Source organism: Anguilla rostrata, chromosome 9, assembly GCF_018555375.3.
Source record: "Anguilla rostrata isolate EN2019 chromosome 9, ASM1855537v3, whole genome shotgun sequence".
Lineage (NCBI taxonomy): Eukaryota > Metazoa > Chordata > Actinopteri > Anguilliformes > Anguillidae > Anguilla > Anguilla rostrata.
The window spans coordinates 41,832,930-41,852,452 of NC_057941.1; the positions used below are offsets into that span (position 1 = coordinate 41,832,930).

Below are 19,523 nucleotides of genomic sequence, written 5' to 3' on the forward strand. Positions count from 1 at the left end.
ACGTCCACTTGGACTCATTGGATGAACTGATTAGATTTTGGTGGTCAAAGGTCAAGATCACTGTGACCTCACAAAACACGTTTTTGGCCATAACTCAAGAATTCATACGCTAATTATGAAGTTTCACACAAATGTCTAATAGGATAAAATGATGAAGTGATAACATTTTATATCCAAACTGACTACTGGTGGGCAGAGGCATACAACAGCTAGGCGGTATTTCTAGTTTAAAAGTATGTACATCATTTGGAGTATACGGCCTACTTAAGGGTGGAGGACTATACTTGCAGGTAGACTGCAGGTGCCCAATTATCTTGTAAAACGAGGCCGGTTGTACATTGACTAAAAGCATCCTTCCCCAGTCAACACAATGGAAAATTGTGCGTTGCCCAATGGGACTCCTGGCCACAGATGGCACTGGCACCTTCAGGATTAAATTTTATATCATGGTACATGTCACCATACAAATGACTTGAGCTTAAGCAGAATGTCCCAGTTGGGAGGCTCAAATACACTACATGGCCAAAAGTATGTGGACAACTGACATCCAACATCTCATCCAAAATTATGGGCATTAATATGGAGTTGGTCCACTCTTTGCTGCTATAACGACCTCCATTCTTATGGGAAGGCTTTCTACTAGATGTTGGAGCATTGCTGCAGGGATTTGCTTCCCTTCAGCCAGAAGAGCGTTAGTGTGGTTGGGCGCTGATTGGATGATTGTAGCCTGGCTCGCAATTGTCTTTCCAACTGGATCCCAAAGGTGTTGGATGGGACTGAGATCAGGGCTCTGTGAATGCCAGTGAAGTTTTTCCTCACCATTCTCGAACAAAACCATTTCTGTATGGACCTCGCCGTGTGCCTGGGGGCATTATCATGCTGAAACAGGAAAGGGCTTTCCCCAAAATGTTGGGGAAGCGCAGAATCTTCTAGAATGGCATTGCATGCTTTAGCATTAAGATTGTCTTTCACTGGAACTAATGGGCTTAGCCCAAAGCATGAAAAACAGCCCCAGACCAAGGGGTGACCAGATATTTTTGGTCATATAGTGTACTTTGCCTTTTAAAAAGCAAAGTGGCTGCCTATCCAGATGCAGTACTCCCGCACTATACCGGCGGTTAAAGGCCAAGTACATGCCATCTCTGAGGCATACTGTACGAGCATGGTGCCCCACCACCCTGCAGTCCAGTCTTTGTCGTTCTACTCACACTTTCACACTTATTTCCACAGTCTTCAGAAAGTTATCACCTTAACTGATTATTTCTAATTTTGCTTTGTTGCAAAGTCAAATTAAATATATATTTAAATAGATGGTGTTCTACTCTGTGTTATACTAAAAGTGTTTTGATGGGTTCAGAATTATATAAAAAATAAAAACCTGAAAAAGATAAGTATTTAACATGTTTGTATTAACAATGAAGGCACTGTGTTAACTTGTAACAGCATGCTACATTTGAGTGATGAACACAGCATTATGGTACACATGCATTCCCCCAGGCCTCCCACCCACCACACCCCTACCCACAGGGCCCCGCACTACAGGGCCCAGCATCCCCTGAACTCACCCCCCTCCAAATAATTAAAAATGTTCCAGAAAAATTAGTCAAGGAAAAATAAAAAGTTAAGTTCAATGTGCATTGAACTGAGGATCGGTAATTGCCTATAATCTCTAAACTGTATTTTTGGCCAGACCGCAACAGCGGGGCCAGCCCTACAAACGCGAATGTCTGTGACTGACTGAGTGACTGAGTGATGAAGTTAGGCTACACCATTGGTCGGCCGGATCACGTGTGTTTGGTCCAGCCATATACTAGGTTTTGACCTGGTCTTGATGTTTTGAGAAAAGGCTCAATTCCGTCCCGTGTTCCTGACAAACATCATTCACGGTTTATTTAGCCATCATGGCTAATGCACTGCTTTCGCTATTTCGCTGCGCACATTGACATGTTTTTGCCTTCACGGTTCTAATGCAAACAGCATAAGCAATTCCTGGAACATCCGTCAAAGCAATTCCTACCTAGCAACCAAATAAATAATAGTCATTAAGTTGCACTTTTCACCACCTGGGATGCTGAATACAGCAAAAACTGTGAAAATGGCTGTCAACAGTTTGATGAATTGCCTCTTTCCCATCACCCATCTGTAAGTGCCAAATGAAGACGATTATGTCAAGTAAAGCCAGGCAGAGTCAGCCCATTTGGGCGGTAAAAATGCGAGGAGTGCATTAGGGTATGCTTTGCATGAGCTGTGCTACTACGTTAGACCTGCCGACTGCTCGGTGAACCGAAGCGCTTTGTTTTTGCAAAGCGGTGCAGGTTGTTAAATCCCCTCGTACAGTTGCTTTGAGGTCCGTGTGTTCCAGTTTGTAGTAAATCAATACCTCAGGGTAACTGGGACTGTCATGAATGGGAGTGGCCTTGCAGCACTTTGCTCCGGGTCATAGGTCTCCTTTTTATCAGAGGGGATGGAATGAGCACATTTACAGTAATGCAAATTTTTTTAATTAATTTTTTTCTTTATCGTAAGAGCCAGCAGGTTCTGTGTTATGAGGAACATTTGGTTAGCCATTTAGTTGTTTGTATTCTTTTTTTTTCCAGCGGGAAAATTGTCTCCCCAAAATGGAAGTCTTTCAAAGGCCTTAAGCTGCTTTGGCGCGACAAGATCCGTCTGAACAATGGCATATGGAGAGCCTGGTACATACAATGTAAGTGTTCAGTTATGGGTCTGGTTCATTATACTGTCTGGTAGCATGCAGGGAAATCATATGGACCTCTAGGTCCCACCCAGACAAAAACACGCGCAGCAAGGTGGATCGCCCCTGGAAACCTTTGCAGTTTAATGCACTTCCTGCCTTCTGCTGTTAATGTGCAAGATTTCTATTGAAAGGCCAGCCTTTATTCACTGAAGAATGTAGGGATTCAAAAGAAAAACCATGCTAACTCACAGATAATGACTCAAGGGATACAAACCAAAGGGTGAAATCACACAAATCAATGCACATGCATCACACATCAGTGACAATATTGGAATAATTAAACAGCTGTCATGTTAATGACATTACAAGTAGAGAGATTAATATACCCATGTTGTCATATTTTTGTTATTGTTTCTTACAGAAACTGAAATATTCAAAAAACCTCACTTGAAACATCTTATTGGACTGTACGTTGTTAGAGCCAAAGAATGAGCTTGTTTTCCGTGTTGAGTAAGAAATGCTAATAGCTGTTTGCGTGAGGTACGTAGCTATGAACTGCATAAACTGAGAAAATAACAATATCGCGGGTGAAAAGGGAAGTGGGTCTGATGACTGGGTCTCCTGTGTCCTGTGTCTAGATGTGGAGAAGAGGAAGAACCCTGTCTGCGGTTTTGTCACCCCACTGGAGGGGTCTGAGGCAGAGGCCCATCGTAAACCTGAGGTGAGCGCGCCCCCTGTCCCACAGACAGCCCCTGTTGGTTTTTCGGTTACTAACGGCGCTAATCTACTGATGCAGCCTATTCATGGAAATGGATGACAAAGTTGTAATAATTGAACACATAACCACGTCCTATGTAAAGTCAGTATGCAGTGCACTGCTGTGTTAGTTCCACGTAATCTGAACGCCAACCTGTAGCTCCACAGTAATTGTCGTTAGTGTGCTTTGTTCTACATTACCAGGCTATTGTTCTGGAAGGCAGCTACTGGAAACGTAGGATTGAAGTGGTGATTAAAGAATATCACAAGTGGAGGATCTACCACAAGAAAAGGGTAAGTATCCACAAAAAGCCCTCTTGGTCATTAGGGGGATCCTGCTTGCAAAAGTGTATATAGTTGAAGGCTCCTGGTGATGTATTCAGCACAGTACTTAGTGCAGTGATGCTCTCCACAACACATAAAAATGTATGTATGTACATGGTGATGTTATGATCATTGTGAATATCTTGACTGCCCTTTAATTTCTTCAAGATACAGCTGTTCACATTTGAATATGAGCAAGATTTAAGTTGTTCATATTCAGACAGCTGGACAGTATTTTAAATGAAAATCCTTACTTACATACTACTGAAAATGATAAAATAATCCTCAGGAAAAAAGGCAAAAATATACTATTTATAATAAATGTTTTCAGTCAAAGGCTGTCAGTGGCATAACTTCTTTTTTACCTTAACATGGTACGCAAAAATGTTTTTGTTATCATTTTGAAATTGACATGACCCTATGAACACAAGGTGCGCCAACGTCGTCCTAAATCAATTAGGGTGAACACGGTAAGTCCTTAGCTGTTTAGCATATGGTTACATGATTTGGAATTATATTTATATGATATTATAAAGCACCGTTTACCCTTTTTATCAGGACAAGGCGCGATATTACGCTTATACAACGTAAAATGTTCTGTGTATCAACTTTAATAGAGTACACGCGATCACCGCTGGACTCGTAAAATCTGTGTTTGAGTTGAATATACACTGATTTTACTGTGTAGCGCTATACGACCTCCACACTTGAGGGTCATGCGGCTATTGTACCTGTAAGGAGGTTAACTTCTTTTCATCCTGCAGCTATCCAGCTGTATAAAGAGTTTTCACAGAAGGTGTTGAGCTGAAAAACTGTAAGAAATATAAATTTCATAGCCTGAAAAGCCATTTGTGCATTCATGAATGCTAATGACATACTATTCATTTTCAGCTTCAGAAAAACAAAGATGGCATCTTGTCAATGTTGCAACAGGTAAGAAAACATTAAGAAGTGCAGAGTATTGTTGTTGTAGTTGTTCATCTGTACATTAGCATGGTAATATATGTTTTATGTGCTCTTGAAGGACATTCTGCCTAATGGGCTAGTACTTTTTTGATTTTTTTCAGACGTTCTGCTAATACCACACGTGTCTCTAAACACACATTGTCATTCCATTAATTCAGATGTCTGTATATGAAACAAATATTTGTGGTTAGTTGAACCTGTGAATACACGTCTCCGCTGACATTTTATTTGCTGATGTGGATTCTTACACAGCCATACGGTTCCTCGAGTATCCCTGTTCTGTAGGCTTCATTAATGGTCTTTTTTTAAACTGGGAACGGGCAGGGAAGTGTAGCTGTGGCCTATCTGCGACACCGCAGCATTGTGTTTGTCTTTGTAGGTTAGCAACTCAGGTCATGTTTGCTGAATCTGTCCGGTTGTCTATTAATAGAGGCCCTCAGACTTGAATCCTCGGGTCAGTCAGATAAACGCAAACATGTAAGGCCACTTGCGTCACAGTCCCACCGCGGCACAAGTGACTCATATTTTGATTGCCTTTGTGACAATGCAGCTAATCTTCCTGCGAGGCTCGCACCCTCCGCGCCGTCTTCAGACTTTAATGTCAGTTAATCAAATCTGACCCACTTCCTGGTGCGTATTGTCAGGCAGCGGCAGACCGCTCTTGTAAACGTGCACATGTGAGCGACACATTAACAAAACACACAAACTGATGACAGTGAGTCATCCCAGGGGGTTCTCAGGCAGGGTTGATTCATTAATGAATTTGCACGTGCCGGCGCACTAAAGCCAATTTCCCGGTTAGATTTGTCCAGCGGCAGGTCTCACCTTTTCCACACTGTTCCCTTCCAGAATCTCCTGATCCTGCAACTAGATGTTGGTCTAGTAGCCTGCACTATACTGTACTGTGCTGATCTAGTAGCCTGTACAATGCACACATGTTTGAAAACACACACACACACGTATAAACGCACATGTATGTGCACACACACACACGTGCATGTGCACACACCCGCTTATGCGCGCACACGTTCCTGAAAATTTTGAAACAAACAAATCTGGAAACAAACAAAATATTTGGTTGGCTGTATGAAGCTAATTAAACGAATGCCTTTTACTTGCAGCCTGCTTGGCAAATGCATTCAAACACAAGCACACCACCAGCAAATCCCCAAAACCGTTCAACCTTTCGCCTGTGGATATATCTGATAGCAAAGATATATCATTATTTGTTATAATTCTGTTAGTTGTTTAAAAATTATTTCAAACACTTTTCATAATTCTAGTGGTATTTATATATGGGATAAGTTGACCATATTAGATGAGATTTGTTGGAAAAAGTAAACACTATATTACAAACGTAACAAAGTTTCTTCCCAGTTGTCCTGACATTCATTGAATGTGCATCTACAGTTTGTGTCAGTTGAGTTTTTACAACTGTGGGCTGGCCAAAAAGGCTGTAAACAAACCTTAGATAACGGCTGTAACAGTGTTGAGAAAATATTTGGAGTCCTGTTCTAATTTTATCAATTTGGTGGTCAGCATTACGCAAAGCTGACGACACATTGGTTGACAGAACAATCACACAGGAGGTTTTGCCGCTTAATCTTCCCCTCAACAACAAATTAGATTTTTATCAGTGCAAGAATGAGATCTCTGGACTGCTGACCTTTGTGTCATGGTTCACACTGCAAGTGGGGCAAGGCTGCTGCAATCACTGGAAAACGCTTCATGTTGTGGTCTCAGGCACACTGACACTGTAAACTAATGGGAACTGGAATGTTATATTTATTATTATTATTATTATTATTATTATTATTATTATAATTATAATAATAATTATTATAATAAATAAAAATAAAAAACAGAGACCCTTTGTCTATAATCTGTATGTGACTGACCAAATATAAACATTCCAATATAATAATAAAAACATTTCAGAGAAATTAATAGCTTATGTGATACAAATCCTAATTCTACAGTTTCACTTTTAGTCTTCACTCTGGCTGTGAAAAACAAAGTGAGGCTAGTTTAGTGGTAGGTTCAACCCTTGGGATGATAATTTTATTTTAGTCAGCCGGCTGAAGTCATATGATTTGCTTTGTCCAAATGGCTGAATTGTATATAATGTGATGAAACAATTTTTATCAGCATATGTCCAGAGGTTATAACACCATCCCTGACCAAAAAGCTGGATCTTCTACAACTGCACAGTTTTCCCACAAGAGTATTGTGACCATAAAATGTGTATGACAGCTGACATTTGAACAGGGGAGTTTCCTTGGAGTCCCGGTGGTTCGACTCCAATGTGGTGGGCACTGATCTGCCTGTAGGGGGAGTCAGACTTCTAGTTTCTCTGCACGTGAGCTGTGAACTGCTTGAATTAGGTCAGGGACAAAAGACAGTGACACACTCTCTGAAACAGAGGCACACAGAATAAAAACCTTATAATTGGATCTCAGCAGTGGGTTTTTTTTCCCCAACCTTTCTTTTTTCTCCAAGTTAACGGTGACATTTATGCTTCATTGTGAAACTGCTTTTCCAACAGCTCCCTGCCCCCACCATCCACCTCCTTTTGGCTGTTGATAAACACAGACCTGTACTATAATTTCTCCCCTTTTGTTAGATAGAGGAAAAAAATGGTCAGTGAGTTTGAGACGTAATCGGACGCACTTCCGCCTGGTGCCCAGGCAACTCTATATCTGTCCAGTGGTCTCAGATTGCATCTTTAAAATAAAATTATAAAGGTGGACTCCTGTCTGCAGCGAGTGGCAGCTCTCCTGGGATTTCTTACTGCAGTGAGTACCTCTGTTTCTCAGGTTAACTATTCAGGCTGCCTTCGAAGAGAAACACACAGCTAATTTCCTGATTTTTGGTTTTACTTACTTGGCTATTATTATATGGAGAGCTCTTTAAGTTGGGAGGGATTTGACTGTACGGCCCTCAGTGTACAGTATCCGTACTGTTTGTCATTCAGTTATTGTGGCTCAGAAGTGCGCTGTCAGCATGCTGAGAGGTGAACTGAGTTGGGTCTGTGTTTGTAGCAGCGCAGGGGCAGTGCGTTCTAGTTCCAAAGCTGTTTTCTTTGTTGAACAGAATGCATATGCTTATTTGTGAGAAAAGCTGAAAGGGAATTGCATTAAATGTATTTACTGCAGTTCACATCACAGCGATTGCGCTTTGTGAATCGCGGGTTTGTCTGAAGACACTAAACAATTTCAAACCAAATAGCCCGTAAAATTTCTAGTATTTTTTTGTCCGGTAGAAAAAAAAATGCTGCATTTAGGAAATTTTATTATTATAATGTATTTTTTTTTTTTTAAACATTTTTTTTAGGGATAGGTATTCAAGTAGACAGAAAGCACTCATTTTGCTCCATGTTTTATTTAAAATTATTGAACCCAGTAATTTATTTGTATTAATCAGGGAAGAGTGGAAGTCTTTGTTCATTTATTATGAAGGAAACTGACCTGCTGAACTGATTGACTCCACTGACCTACATTTAAGCCTGTTCCGTTTGGTGGCAGTGTGGTGACTTACTAGTGTTATTTGGACTGTTTTGATGAGTCAGAAGATGCATACTTCTATGGAGGCGGAGACTTTGGAACAGGCAAGCAATGAGAGGAGCAGGTTTTTAATGTTTAATATTTTTATTATAATATATTGCAGTGCATGAATGTTCACGGTAGGGTTGAGTTTATAAATACGGTTCTTGGGAGATGTGAGGGATGCAATTTTTACACACTGTTCCTGTTGTAAATATGAAACTGGCTGAAGTCCTGGAATAGAATTTTAAATCTATCATTTCTAGATTTGTTCACTGGACCTGTTCACTGTAACCTTTCTTCAATCTAGCCATGAAATGATCTGTCCTTAACTCTGAGCAACAAATTATTTTAAAAAGTGTTGTATTTTTATTTTTTATTTTTTTGTTGTTGCCATTTTTCTCCCATTTTCTCCCCAATTTAGTCGTTATACCAATTCCCCGTGTGAATCACGGTCCTGGTCGATGAAAAAAAGTGTTGTATTTTATTTCACATTTAAAATGTGTGCTCCTGGCCACCATCCACCATACGTAAAGCTGTGTAAGCAACACATGCTGCAGTTAGGGACTCTTAGCCAAACGTAGTGCACACTGTAACTAGATTGACTACACCCCTTGTTTTTGCTAAATGCGTTTAAACTCCTACAGTCGAACATGCAGAATGTAGTGTGTGACGTGCACCGTGTGGACACTTGCCCCATAGGGATCAGCCACACATTCAAGATGGCGGCACTCTCTGTCCCCCTGTCTGTCCTAGGGGCCGATATTCAGGGGAGGCTTGGAGAAATGGTCCAGTCAGATGTACCAGGAGCCCATGCCGATGCCAGAGGACGCACACATGTTTGATCTGGACTGCTTCCTGTCTGACATTTCAGACACCTTGTTCACCATGACTCAGAAGCCCTGTCCCTGGACGGGAGACAGACACAAGAGTAAGTGCAACCGGTCTCCCCTGTACCTATACAACGATCCCACGCTGGCTGGTCTGGGAATGTTCTTAGCCAAGGTCTGCTACTATTGCTCTTATAAATCAGGCAGATGCACTTATATTCTCTAATATTGTGAGTCGCTCTGGCAAAGAGCATCTGCTGAATGAATGTAATGTAATACGGGCCTGTTCTTGGGAAACCCAGTGGATCCTTTGGCAGAACCTGAGGTTCACAGTTGCTTTGCCAGTCACAGCTAGTCATCTTGCAAAACACTTTTAAAATGAGTTCAGCATCTCCTGTTCAGAAGTAAGAATCTATTTTATGCTGATCTTAATAGAATGTAGAAATTAATAATAATAATAATAATAATATAATCATAATCATCAAAATAATTAATTATTCATTTTTTCCAAATCCAAAGCACACTTTACTAGAGGAGTAAAGTGTATCAGATGCAAATCTGCATATGCCAAAAGCCACTAGCAGAGACAGTGGTGTGAGTTTGTGGCCGTGGTCAGGCACACCCTCTTACCATCACTGCCCATCTGAGTGAATATGGGCGCTCGTCAGAAGATTACTTCCCTCCAAAGGAAGCGGACGCTCATTGGGGAAGTTAGCAGATGAATGGATGAGGTGAAAGATGAGTCACCTCGAGCTAGTGGACCCTCGCTCTCTCGGACACGTTCAAATGTGCGGTTCATTTCTTCTCACCGGCGACCTCCCCTCCACAGCTTACACCAGCAATGCTGACATGATCCAGCCCGGCCTGACTCCGCTGCAGCCCAATCTCGATGACTTCATGGACATCCCAGGTAAGGCGCCCTCCGTCCGCACCTCCACCCGTCTCTCCGTCTGTCCGTCGGCGACAGCAGCAGCTACACTGATAGCAAGACGATAACAGTCCTCTCTCTGCTGAAAGCGCTCTTCTTTTTCCTGAATGCCCACTTGCTCTGTAAGACAGTGGTTCTGAAATTGTCTGACCCACATCCTATTTTAAGAGTCAGTCCTTTTTTTCTGACTCACTCTTATTATTTTTCTTTTTGGTACATTTGACTGGTTTAAATTTCTGTTGGTAAACTTTTTCTTGTGTCGTCTCCCAACCCACCTACCCCCTGCCATGCCCACCAGTTGGTCCTGACTGACAGTTTGGCAACCAACACTGCAAAATAAGTTTGCTACCTGTAGCATACGATAGCACAGCACATAGCTGCCATTAGTGGTAGGATAGCAATGGCTTGCATTATTGCCTCTCCTACTTACTTTTGCTGTTCTCCTGCTGAAAACCATCAGCTTCTTAGAGATTGTCCCAGGATACTTAGGGTGAGCACAAGATTCCCTTTCCCTTTTGAGGGACTTATAAGACATTTTCTCCTGGGCTTAACCTCGGTAATGAATGCACGAGAAATTTAATTCTCATCATATCCCATAATATTGGCTCCATGCCTAATTTTACAGAATTTATGAGTGGTGACAGAAAATCTTTGATGAACAAAATGGAAGAAATATATAGGTGCTGTAAGGAGGTATATCCCTGGTTTCTCTCATTTGTTCTCTGCCACAGGAGGGCAAGGAAGAAATGCCACCTAGGCTAGCTAAATCATTTGTATCTTATGGTCATATGATTTACTGCCTCATAATAAAAATAGGTAATGCATGAGCTATATGCCAAAAAGCCTACATAACGCTATCGTGAGCATGACATAACACCTGGTATTCCTGGTTGTGACAATGTCTTTCTTACAGCCTATGGCAAATACAATATCACTCTGATAGTGCATGAAGCGATAGTTCACGTGCGAAGTCTTAAGAATTAGAGCGAATATAATTCTAAGAGGTAGTCTTGACTCAGAATTAGACTTTTTTTTACTAATATTTTTGGGGTATTTATTGAATTGGCTGGGCCTTGTACAACACAGAAGTCAGTGGTACCAGAGTAGCTACTGAGCTTAAGTCTGTGGTCCTCAGGCAGCTAAAAACATCGCTCTACAATAGCGTTATAGCCATAAAGTGCAGTACATCACACTTAAAACTGTAGTATTATAGCAATTAAATTTAGTACAGCATACATAGTACAATATCGCTATAACAATAAAATACAGTACAGCACACTATATAAAGTAGCACTATAGTAAAAAAAACAGTACATCACAGTTAATATAATCGTATTATATCAATAAATTTCAGTACATCACACTTATACTGTAGTATTATAGCAATAAAATAGAGTAAATTATCATCGTAATAAAATTATTTTTCTTCAGAAGGGCAGAGCAGGGGTTTTATGATGTTGATAGAGGAACTTGAGCTTGTGTATAGAAAGAAAGGGGGAAATTATTGGGCCTGCCTGTATCCTGTACGTGCGGGTGACAGGGAGGTCGGCTTTTGGGTCGAGCACAGCTGAATGTGGAAGTGGAACTGCCACTCACAGCTCAGGATATCTGTTCTAGTAAGAGTAATAAGAGTAGTAAGCGCTTTACAATTGATGCCTCTCATTCACCCATACACACACACCAACGGTGAAAGGCTGCCATGCAAGGTACCAATCAGCTCGTTGGGAGCAATTAGGGGTTAGGTGTCTTGCTCAGGGACACTTCGACACGCCCAGGGCGGGGGATCGAACCGGAAACCCTCCGACTGCCAGACAACCGCTCTTACCTCCTGAGCTATGTCGCCCCTTAACAATAATAATAATAATATAATAATAATAATAATAATAATAATAATAATAATAATAATAATAACAACAACAACTTTATTTATGTAGAACTTATCAAAACATGTTTACAAAGTACTTTACAAATTTAAGAGAACATAGAAAAGGAATAAAATGAAATGAATTGACCAAAAATTCATAACACGGATCACAAAGTGCTTACAAATAACACAAATGAGCAAAAAAAGAACACAGGATCGGAAAGCTGGAGAGCAGAAATACAGTGATGGCAAGAGTAATCACTAACAAAATAAGTGTTTTAAAAGAAGATACTGAATTTGCTAGCCTGATCTCCTCTGGCAGGTCATTCCACAGTCTATGGGTCCTGATAGAGAAAGCACAATCACCCTTTATTTTCAGCCTAAGCTGTTAAACAGCCAAAAGAGCCTTGCCTGGGGATCTCAGGCTCTGCCTTGACTTACAGGGAATTAAAAGGTCTGAGATATAGGATGGAGCTAGCCTCAGGCGTGCTTTAAAATTGATTAATAAAATTTTAAAATCAATCCTAAATTTTACTGGCAGCCAGAGGAACGAGGCTAAAATGTGTGTTATGTGCTGCTTTTTCTTAGTGCCGGTGTAATTGCAAAAACGGTGGACCTGAATAACCTCTGTCAATCTGTTTCTGGCTCAGGTGTCATTTGGACATGTTGACCCCCTTATTAGACACAGGGCCTTCACATGTTTGTATACTTCAGCACATTGTTTTGCGCATGCGTGCGTACAAGTTACTGGTGCCTTAATTAACTTGGTAGATTTGCATGTAGCTTTTTGTTTTGTTAGCTATGAAGGTCTGTAGCTGGCTTTATCATCTCAGAAGTTACCAACTAGCTAGCTAACTAGCTGCGAACCAGCCAGATGATAAAGCCACGTTAAATTCAGTTTGATTCCTATAATGGAAATGTCACACTTTGTAGCTAAACAAAATCAGCTCTGCCGGGCCAGAATTGGCGCAGATCCGGCCTGGAGTCGCTGGCTATCTGGGTAGCGATTGCAATGTTCACTTGCTTTAGCTGACCACTTGCAGTGCTTTAGCTAGCAGGCTAATAACAGGTAATGATGTCCAACAGTCCTACATGAATAAGCACATAGTTATGCATGATTAGCCTTGTATGCAATAAAGTGGTCAATACGTCTAACTGACACTGAAACTGGAAACAGATTGATGCAGGTTTTGCAGGTCCACCGTTTTTGCAGTCACATCGGTCTGGAGTCTGGCCACAGGATTTTGCACTAATTGTAGCCTTGATATGTTCTGGTGGCTAACACAGGAGTATAGTGAGTTTAAGTAAACAAGTAGCAAGGAAATAAAAGCATGTGAAACAATGTACAAGTGTTTAAAAGATAAAAATGCTTTAATTTTAGAAAGTCTTCTAGAGTCTGATTTAATGGGGACCTATGGGCGAGTGTCGTCTGCGTTAAAGTGGAAGTTGACATTGTTTTGACGTTTTCTAATTACATATCCCGGAGGGTGCATATACGTATATTGAAAATCAATTGAATCAAGATGACTTGTCTTCCCCAAGAGCAACAGAGAAAATTATGTGTGTTAAAATGCGGAGAACCAGTTATGAGCTGTGCCAGAGATGCCAACGCAGTGATTAAGATGGTGTCTGATTAGAGGTCATTACAGTATGAGACTTACTTGAGCCCTTGTTTAAAATCCATTCCAATGGGACGCTAAGCTTTGATATGTGAATTTCTGAAGTTCTGAATTTCAGACCATGCACTGCACCCTGGATATTTTATGTATGTTTATGTATTACAGAACTTTTACTCCATATTTTTGGAGGTGTCTTACATCATGACTTGCAACACCTGGAACTGGAATCTGATCCACATTTTCAATCAGTGTTGTGTTATTTTAAAAGTAAGAGTTGAGCTGGGGCAAGGTCAGACATTCTGAATTGAAAATTCCAGAGGCTTGTTTTCTGACAGTTTACCTGCCCAACGTACCAGAAGGGAACGTACCTGTCTTTGTCAGGTTTTGTGTTTTCAGAGAGAAAAATGGCACCTTGTGGTGTATATTCCTGTAGAAACCTTTTTTTATGTAATTTACGTAACTGCAGTATAATATAAGCCACCGATGTGAGCAAGCAAGCCATTATTCTTTTTTATGGCCACCTTAACATATATTCTTGGCCATGTCAGACTGTTGAAAGATCATGAATTGTTTCTATGCTTGGAAGCCCACTGGTGCCCTGCCCCTTGGCAGGGCTGTGACTATCAGCTGTCTGGGTCCGTCACGAGGAATAGGTCTGCTGTTTTTCCGAGTCATACTGGTCATATTTTTGAGGTCCATTCCCAAGTGGACACCCACTGCTACAACCGGAGTGGCTTTGTTTGGATGACTTCTGGAAGAGCGTGGAAAGTACTCTTTTTTGAATGAAAACAATACTTCTCATGACATGTTCTCTTCTGGAGGCATGCTTGTAACATGTTTGAGTCCTCTTTTATGAGTGCATGGAAATAATTGGAGGTTGGTCAGCCAGATGCTTTGCTGTCATGTTTTGGGAAGGAAAATCATGTGCCCCGTTCTGTTTGTGTGAGTATGTTTTAATTAGAATTTCTGTGTGTGTCGCATGTATTTTTACCAATAAAGCTAGGCTGTGACAGGTGTGTCATTTTGAACTTGATCTGTTCACTTTGCCATAGTCATTGGTTTATTTAAATCTAGGCTAGTGATTAAATAAAATGTATGTATTTTGTTAGCAATGGAAAGATCCATACTAGATTGGATGTTACTTTAATGTGTAATACAGAATATTGTATATCTATACATTTTTATGGCATGTACATTTAATTAATATAAAAATGTGTGCTTGGTACTGTACTGTATATTAAGTTGACTGCCTTTTTATTCCCTTTTTAAACATTATTATCCAATTTAGAATGTACAGTTGCACATGTAAGCCTGTCTCTGCAACGCAAAATTCTCTTATCGTGTAATCGATTCAGGAGAACATGGAATAGCATGTGTGTCCTTCAGACCTCTTGCAGCCGACTGCTGCTTCTGGCCACTCTACCATCTGACCTCCTCAGCCACTGTGCAGGAGGGCTGCACAGCTGTGCCTGTTTGACCAGAATTGTCAATAGGTTGTTGTTCTCTGCCAATAAGACTCTCTCTGGGGGATGCTATGGCTAGTTAACAGCGTAGCCAGAAATGTTCATGTAGTTTGGCCTGTATAGAAGTCGCTGGGCCAGAATGACCTAGGTGGGCAGTTTGGTGTGGTGGTTCAGCCAAGATACATGGGTGGGCCAAGATAATATTTAGGTGGCCATGGCCCACCCTGACTCACCCATTCCTATGCCAGTAGCACCTCACAGAACTCCCTATGACAGTCAGCTCTGGCACGGTCACAATTCCATTTTGGACCTTTGGGTGAATCGGTGCACTGAGAACTAGTGCTATCCATGACCCCACTGGAGTGCAGTGTGTTTGAGGAAGGCTTTCTGAGCTACATCCTTTTTCCAAATTCTTCAAACCTGTCATATGAGTTTTGTGGTTGTAGCACACTATTTGGGAGAGTGATCTGGCTGTCTGTGTGTGCGGTGTCATTTTTTGGCATTATCACACCGGTCTTAGAATGTTGACATCTTCTGTGACAGTAGTAGGGTCACACGTATGTCCCATGGAGAGACAGAGCCTTACCCTCATTTTTTGTGTCTATATTGGATATTGAATCATGGAACATATGGAATTTTCACTCTTAGCCCCTATTCTGTATGTTGGTAGGAAGACAAGTTGCTGTCTCTTTTCATTGTTGTTGAGTGAGTGATTACATACCAAAACTACTCACCGGCTGTATACGTACCAAGAAGTACAGTGGCATTCGGGAAAAAAAACTAAACCAAAAAAATTCATTTCAGCTTCCTCTTTTTGAGATTCTTTATGGTAAACACCCTTTCTCCCAAGGCAACTGAATCAACAGACTGTATACATAAAAGAAAGATCTAACGGCTTAGTTTGCAGAACTCCACTGATGTGACACTCCCTTTTAAGTCAGCTAGATAATCATTTTCCTCTATGAAATGTGCTGCATGCAGTTTTTTTTTTTAGCAATGGAAGGGGGTTGTGTACCATTTATTTTTTTATTCATGTACCTTTTTTTAAACACATCCTCCAATTTCTCCAGAATTGCCTCACACTTTTTTTTCCCCCAGATATTTTCATGAGTCACCGTGGTCAGCCAGTGGACCAGGCTGGTTACACTGAGTGTGGGTATTTTGGAAACATGTCTGGGAGTGCCTTCTCCACTATGTCCACCGAGCCTGTACTCCATCCTGACAATCAGCTGGCACAGGTCAGTTAAATCCGTTTTACAGTGAATTGCCATGTGTGTAAACCATGCCTCAGAAGGCCTATTTTTTTATCCAAGGGTCTATTTTTTTTATCGTAAGTTTTTTATCGTAATTTTTTTAACAGTAAGAGACCCAGGAAGTTAGTGTAGCTTATTTATTTGACGATTCACTTTAAAAGGACAATTACATGGTTGCAAACACCAATGTACATGCAGAATTGAAAGAGCATCAAGGATAACACGAGAAAGTCACAGGACTTATTTCCATTGTGGCCCTTGCTGTATTTGTTGAATTTGTTGTGGGTATGATTTTGATAGCATTGCTTGTTTTACAGCCGTAGTTGATATTTATGGTTTGGTAAGTAGCGGTGAATGTTTTGCAGGCTAGCCTACCCTCCGCGGGAAGCAACAGCAGACTGTCTCACCCATCGTCGTCAGACTCCCTGTCGGACCAGGGCTATCACAGGCAACCTTTGACCTCCGAGATGGCTTTCAGCACCGGCGGCGTCACCCCGGAGCACAAGTACAAAGTGCAGCTGGACTACGGCCCGCAGTCCGAGTACCAGGCCCACGGGCTGACGGCGGGGGAAGCGGCGTACGGGCAGCAGCCTTACACAAACGCCGCCATGGCCTCCGCGAACATGCACCCCGGCCCCCAGGACGGCCCCTTCCTCTACCCCGCCCCGTGCCACAAGTACCGGTACAGCTCGGCGGCGGCGTCCTCCGTCATCACCCACACCGGCTCCATGATCGGCGCCCTGGTGCCGGACCCGGCGGACCAGGGCTACCCCGCGCCGGACCTGTTCGCGCCGGGCCCCTGCGTGTCGGTGGGGTACCCTCCCCTCCCCGCCGCCCACGGCGTCCCGGTGTCCCGCGCCTCGTTCCCCGCCCCTCATCAGCACTCGGACGTGGGCGTCCGGGGAAAGTACAGGCAGAAGACGTCCGGGGTGAAGACGGTGTCGTCGGCTGCGCCCACTTCCCCTCTGCAGACCAGCTGCTTAGCTAAGCTGCTTTCCACGGGCACACAAGAGCGTGCGTTTCGACCTTTCTTCACCCCTCTCCCTTGGATGTGCATTTCCCTGTTAATATTTAATGGCAACTTACTTGCCCAGCTGCCTCATAAAGTTTTAATTTTTTAAAGTCTGTGTGCTATTTTCTGCATGAATTGTTTTTACTGTTCTTAGTTTATTGGAAGGTAACCATTTCTGAATGTCTTGTGACATAGGCTCATGTGGAGGGTGAGAGCCATGTATGACAATGCTTGCTACAGTTACAAAAACAATATTGCATGGTTATTTAATTAATTGATTTTGTCCAGTGTTTAAATGAAAACACACTTCTATATGCAGGGAGTACATGTACAAACATGGTAATCTGGCTAATCTCAATAATGTATTGTAGTATTGAGGACTGTTATGGAATTGTTCTTATGCCATTTCATGAAAGCTGTTCATTGTCAGAATGGTCAGTTGGAAACTGTACCTGATCGCTTAATGATAAGCTTACAAAAAAGATAAAATCAAACTTTTAAACTTTAAGTAATCTCGGGCTGCCAGTGCAACCTTGAACTCAAATGTCAGTGTCACATTCAAATTTTCTCATTCCTGACTAGGCTTAATGAGTTATTGTTTCATATTTGTTTTTTATTGTTTAGGTAAACCAACACCAGGATTTGATCCTACCTTAGCTGAGGCAAAGGGTCACTGTTCCCTGTCTCCTAACTCTCCAGTAAGCCGCCAGCTTTTTACCTCTCTGTGTTTGTCATAGCTTGAATGAGCAATCTGATTTGGATTGGTGAGTATGAGCCTTTGTTTCCACATATAGTTGAGGAGTGTCATCTCTCTAACAATCAAATGAAGATCACCAGTCTTTCCAAATTTGAATGTGGCAGAACAATTTGTTGAGCAAGGGGGACCAGGATTTTTGTTGAATAGCTACAAATCCTCAAGATAATGAGGAGAATTGTGCTGAGTAAACACACATTTGTATTATTATTATTATTATTTTGTAGAGTGGCAGAATGAATGTGGGCGGGGCTTCGGGCCAGATGCACCACGGCACTTCCTGTCCCTCCGGGATCCCGCTCGTGCCGCCGCTGCACTGCCAAACTGCCCTCCTGCCCCCGGCGGAGGGCCTCGCGGGCTCCTCGCGCGGCTCCGCGGTGTCCGCCCTGCTCACCCAGGGCCCCCTGCCCTCGCAGACCCCGCTCCTCATCCCCAAGACCGAGAAGCTGTCCCCCGTCCACATCTACAGCGGCGACAGAAACAGCTTAACAGGTCTGAAATTAACGAAATCGCTGATTTTAAGGTCTGAAATCAATGAAATCACTGATTTTAAGGTCTGAAATCAATGAAATCACAGATTTTCAGGTCTGAAATCACTGTGGACCTGAAAATCTGTAGACCATGAATAGTACTTACCAAACTATTAGTCTCATCACTGAGACTTGAATACTATTCATACACGATACAAGTTTGTTTTCATTCAAAATTCATAGCTTTTGTCTTTCCAGGGCCCACACTGTAATTTCAGTGGTCCTTTTTAAATTAGTTCTGTGAGAAGCCACTCATTTGTGGGTCCGGTCTGCATTTAGTTTTTTAATGTTACTTTCATGTCGATGTCTGCTTTTTGAATTGTGTGTTCATTTAACTGGGGCAGTGAGGCAACAAAGTGCTTAATATGTAACTGTTTTGTTTAACCGTTGTGTTGTCTTCATATTATGCATGTGCCCCGTCTTCACAGGGTCAATAATGACTCATCTTTGCCAGATCCTCTGGGATAAAGCATTCAATTTTAAACCTTATATCAATATTGTTCTTGTAGAAACAACCTGTTACTCATCAATAAATGGGTGAAAAACTGTTTTCCTTCTTCATAGTCCAGAGAGACTATATTTCTTCAGTCCACTTGTTTCTACTACAAAACAGAATTATTATTATTATTATTTTTTTTTTTTTTGCTGTAACACAGTAGATGTGTGGCACTTAACTATGATTATAACTTCTGATTTCATAACTGCTGGGTTTTAAAAAAAAAAAACTCATAAGACAATCTTTATACCCTGATGGTGTAGCATTTTTTTTATAAAAATATAAAAAGGACGATGTTTAACTTTTTCTAATGGCAGGGTAATTCCAGGAAAAGTCATCAAATTTAATGCTACAGAAAGTAATTTCAGGTGTTTGCACCACTATTACATTCAGGATGGTAAGTCATATTTGGTCCAGAGGACAACACAAGGGTTAAATCCAGATAATCCGTATTATTCATAGTTGTTTTCTGTGACAATAGGCTGCAGACA

At 41.7% G+C, this 19,523-nt stretch overlaps 1 protein-coding gene across 1 annotated transcript in view; it reads left to right on the forward strand.

Moving 5' to 3' along the window:
• LOC135263799 (carbohydrate-responsive element-binding protein) overlaps positions 1–19,523 on the forward strand; it is a 30,907-nt gene that overhangs the window by 6,611 nt on the left and 4,773 nt on the right. Inside the window, exons 2-11 of the mRNA XM_064352198.1 lie at positions 2,598–2,704; positions 3,334–3,416; positions 3,656–3,745; positions 4,667–4,708; positions 9,040–9,214; positions 9,943–10,023; positions 16,086–16,225; positions 16,606–17,254; positions 17,877–17,950; positions 18,234–18,498. Coding sequence (XP_064208268.1) covers positions 2,598–2,704; positions 3,334–3,416; positions 3,656–3,745; positions 4,667–4,708; positions 9,040–9,214; positions 9,943–10,023; positions 16,086–16,225; positions 16,606–17,254; positions 17,877–17,950; positions 18,234–18,498 — 1,706 coding nt within the window. The remainder of the gene's footprint in view (positions 1–2,597; positions 2,705–3,333; positions 3,417–3,655; positions 3,746–4,666; positions 4,709–9,039; positions 9,215–9,942; positions 10,024–16,085; positions 16,226–16,605; positions 17,255–17,876; positions 17,951–18,233; positions 18,499–19,523) is intronic.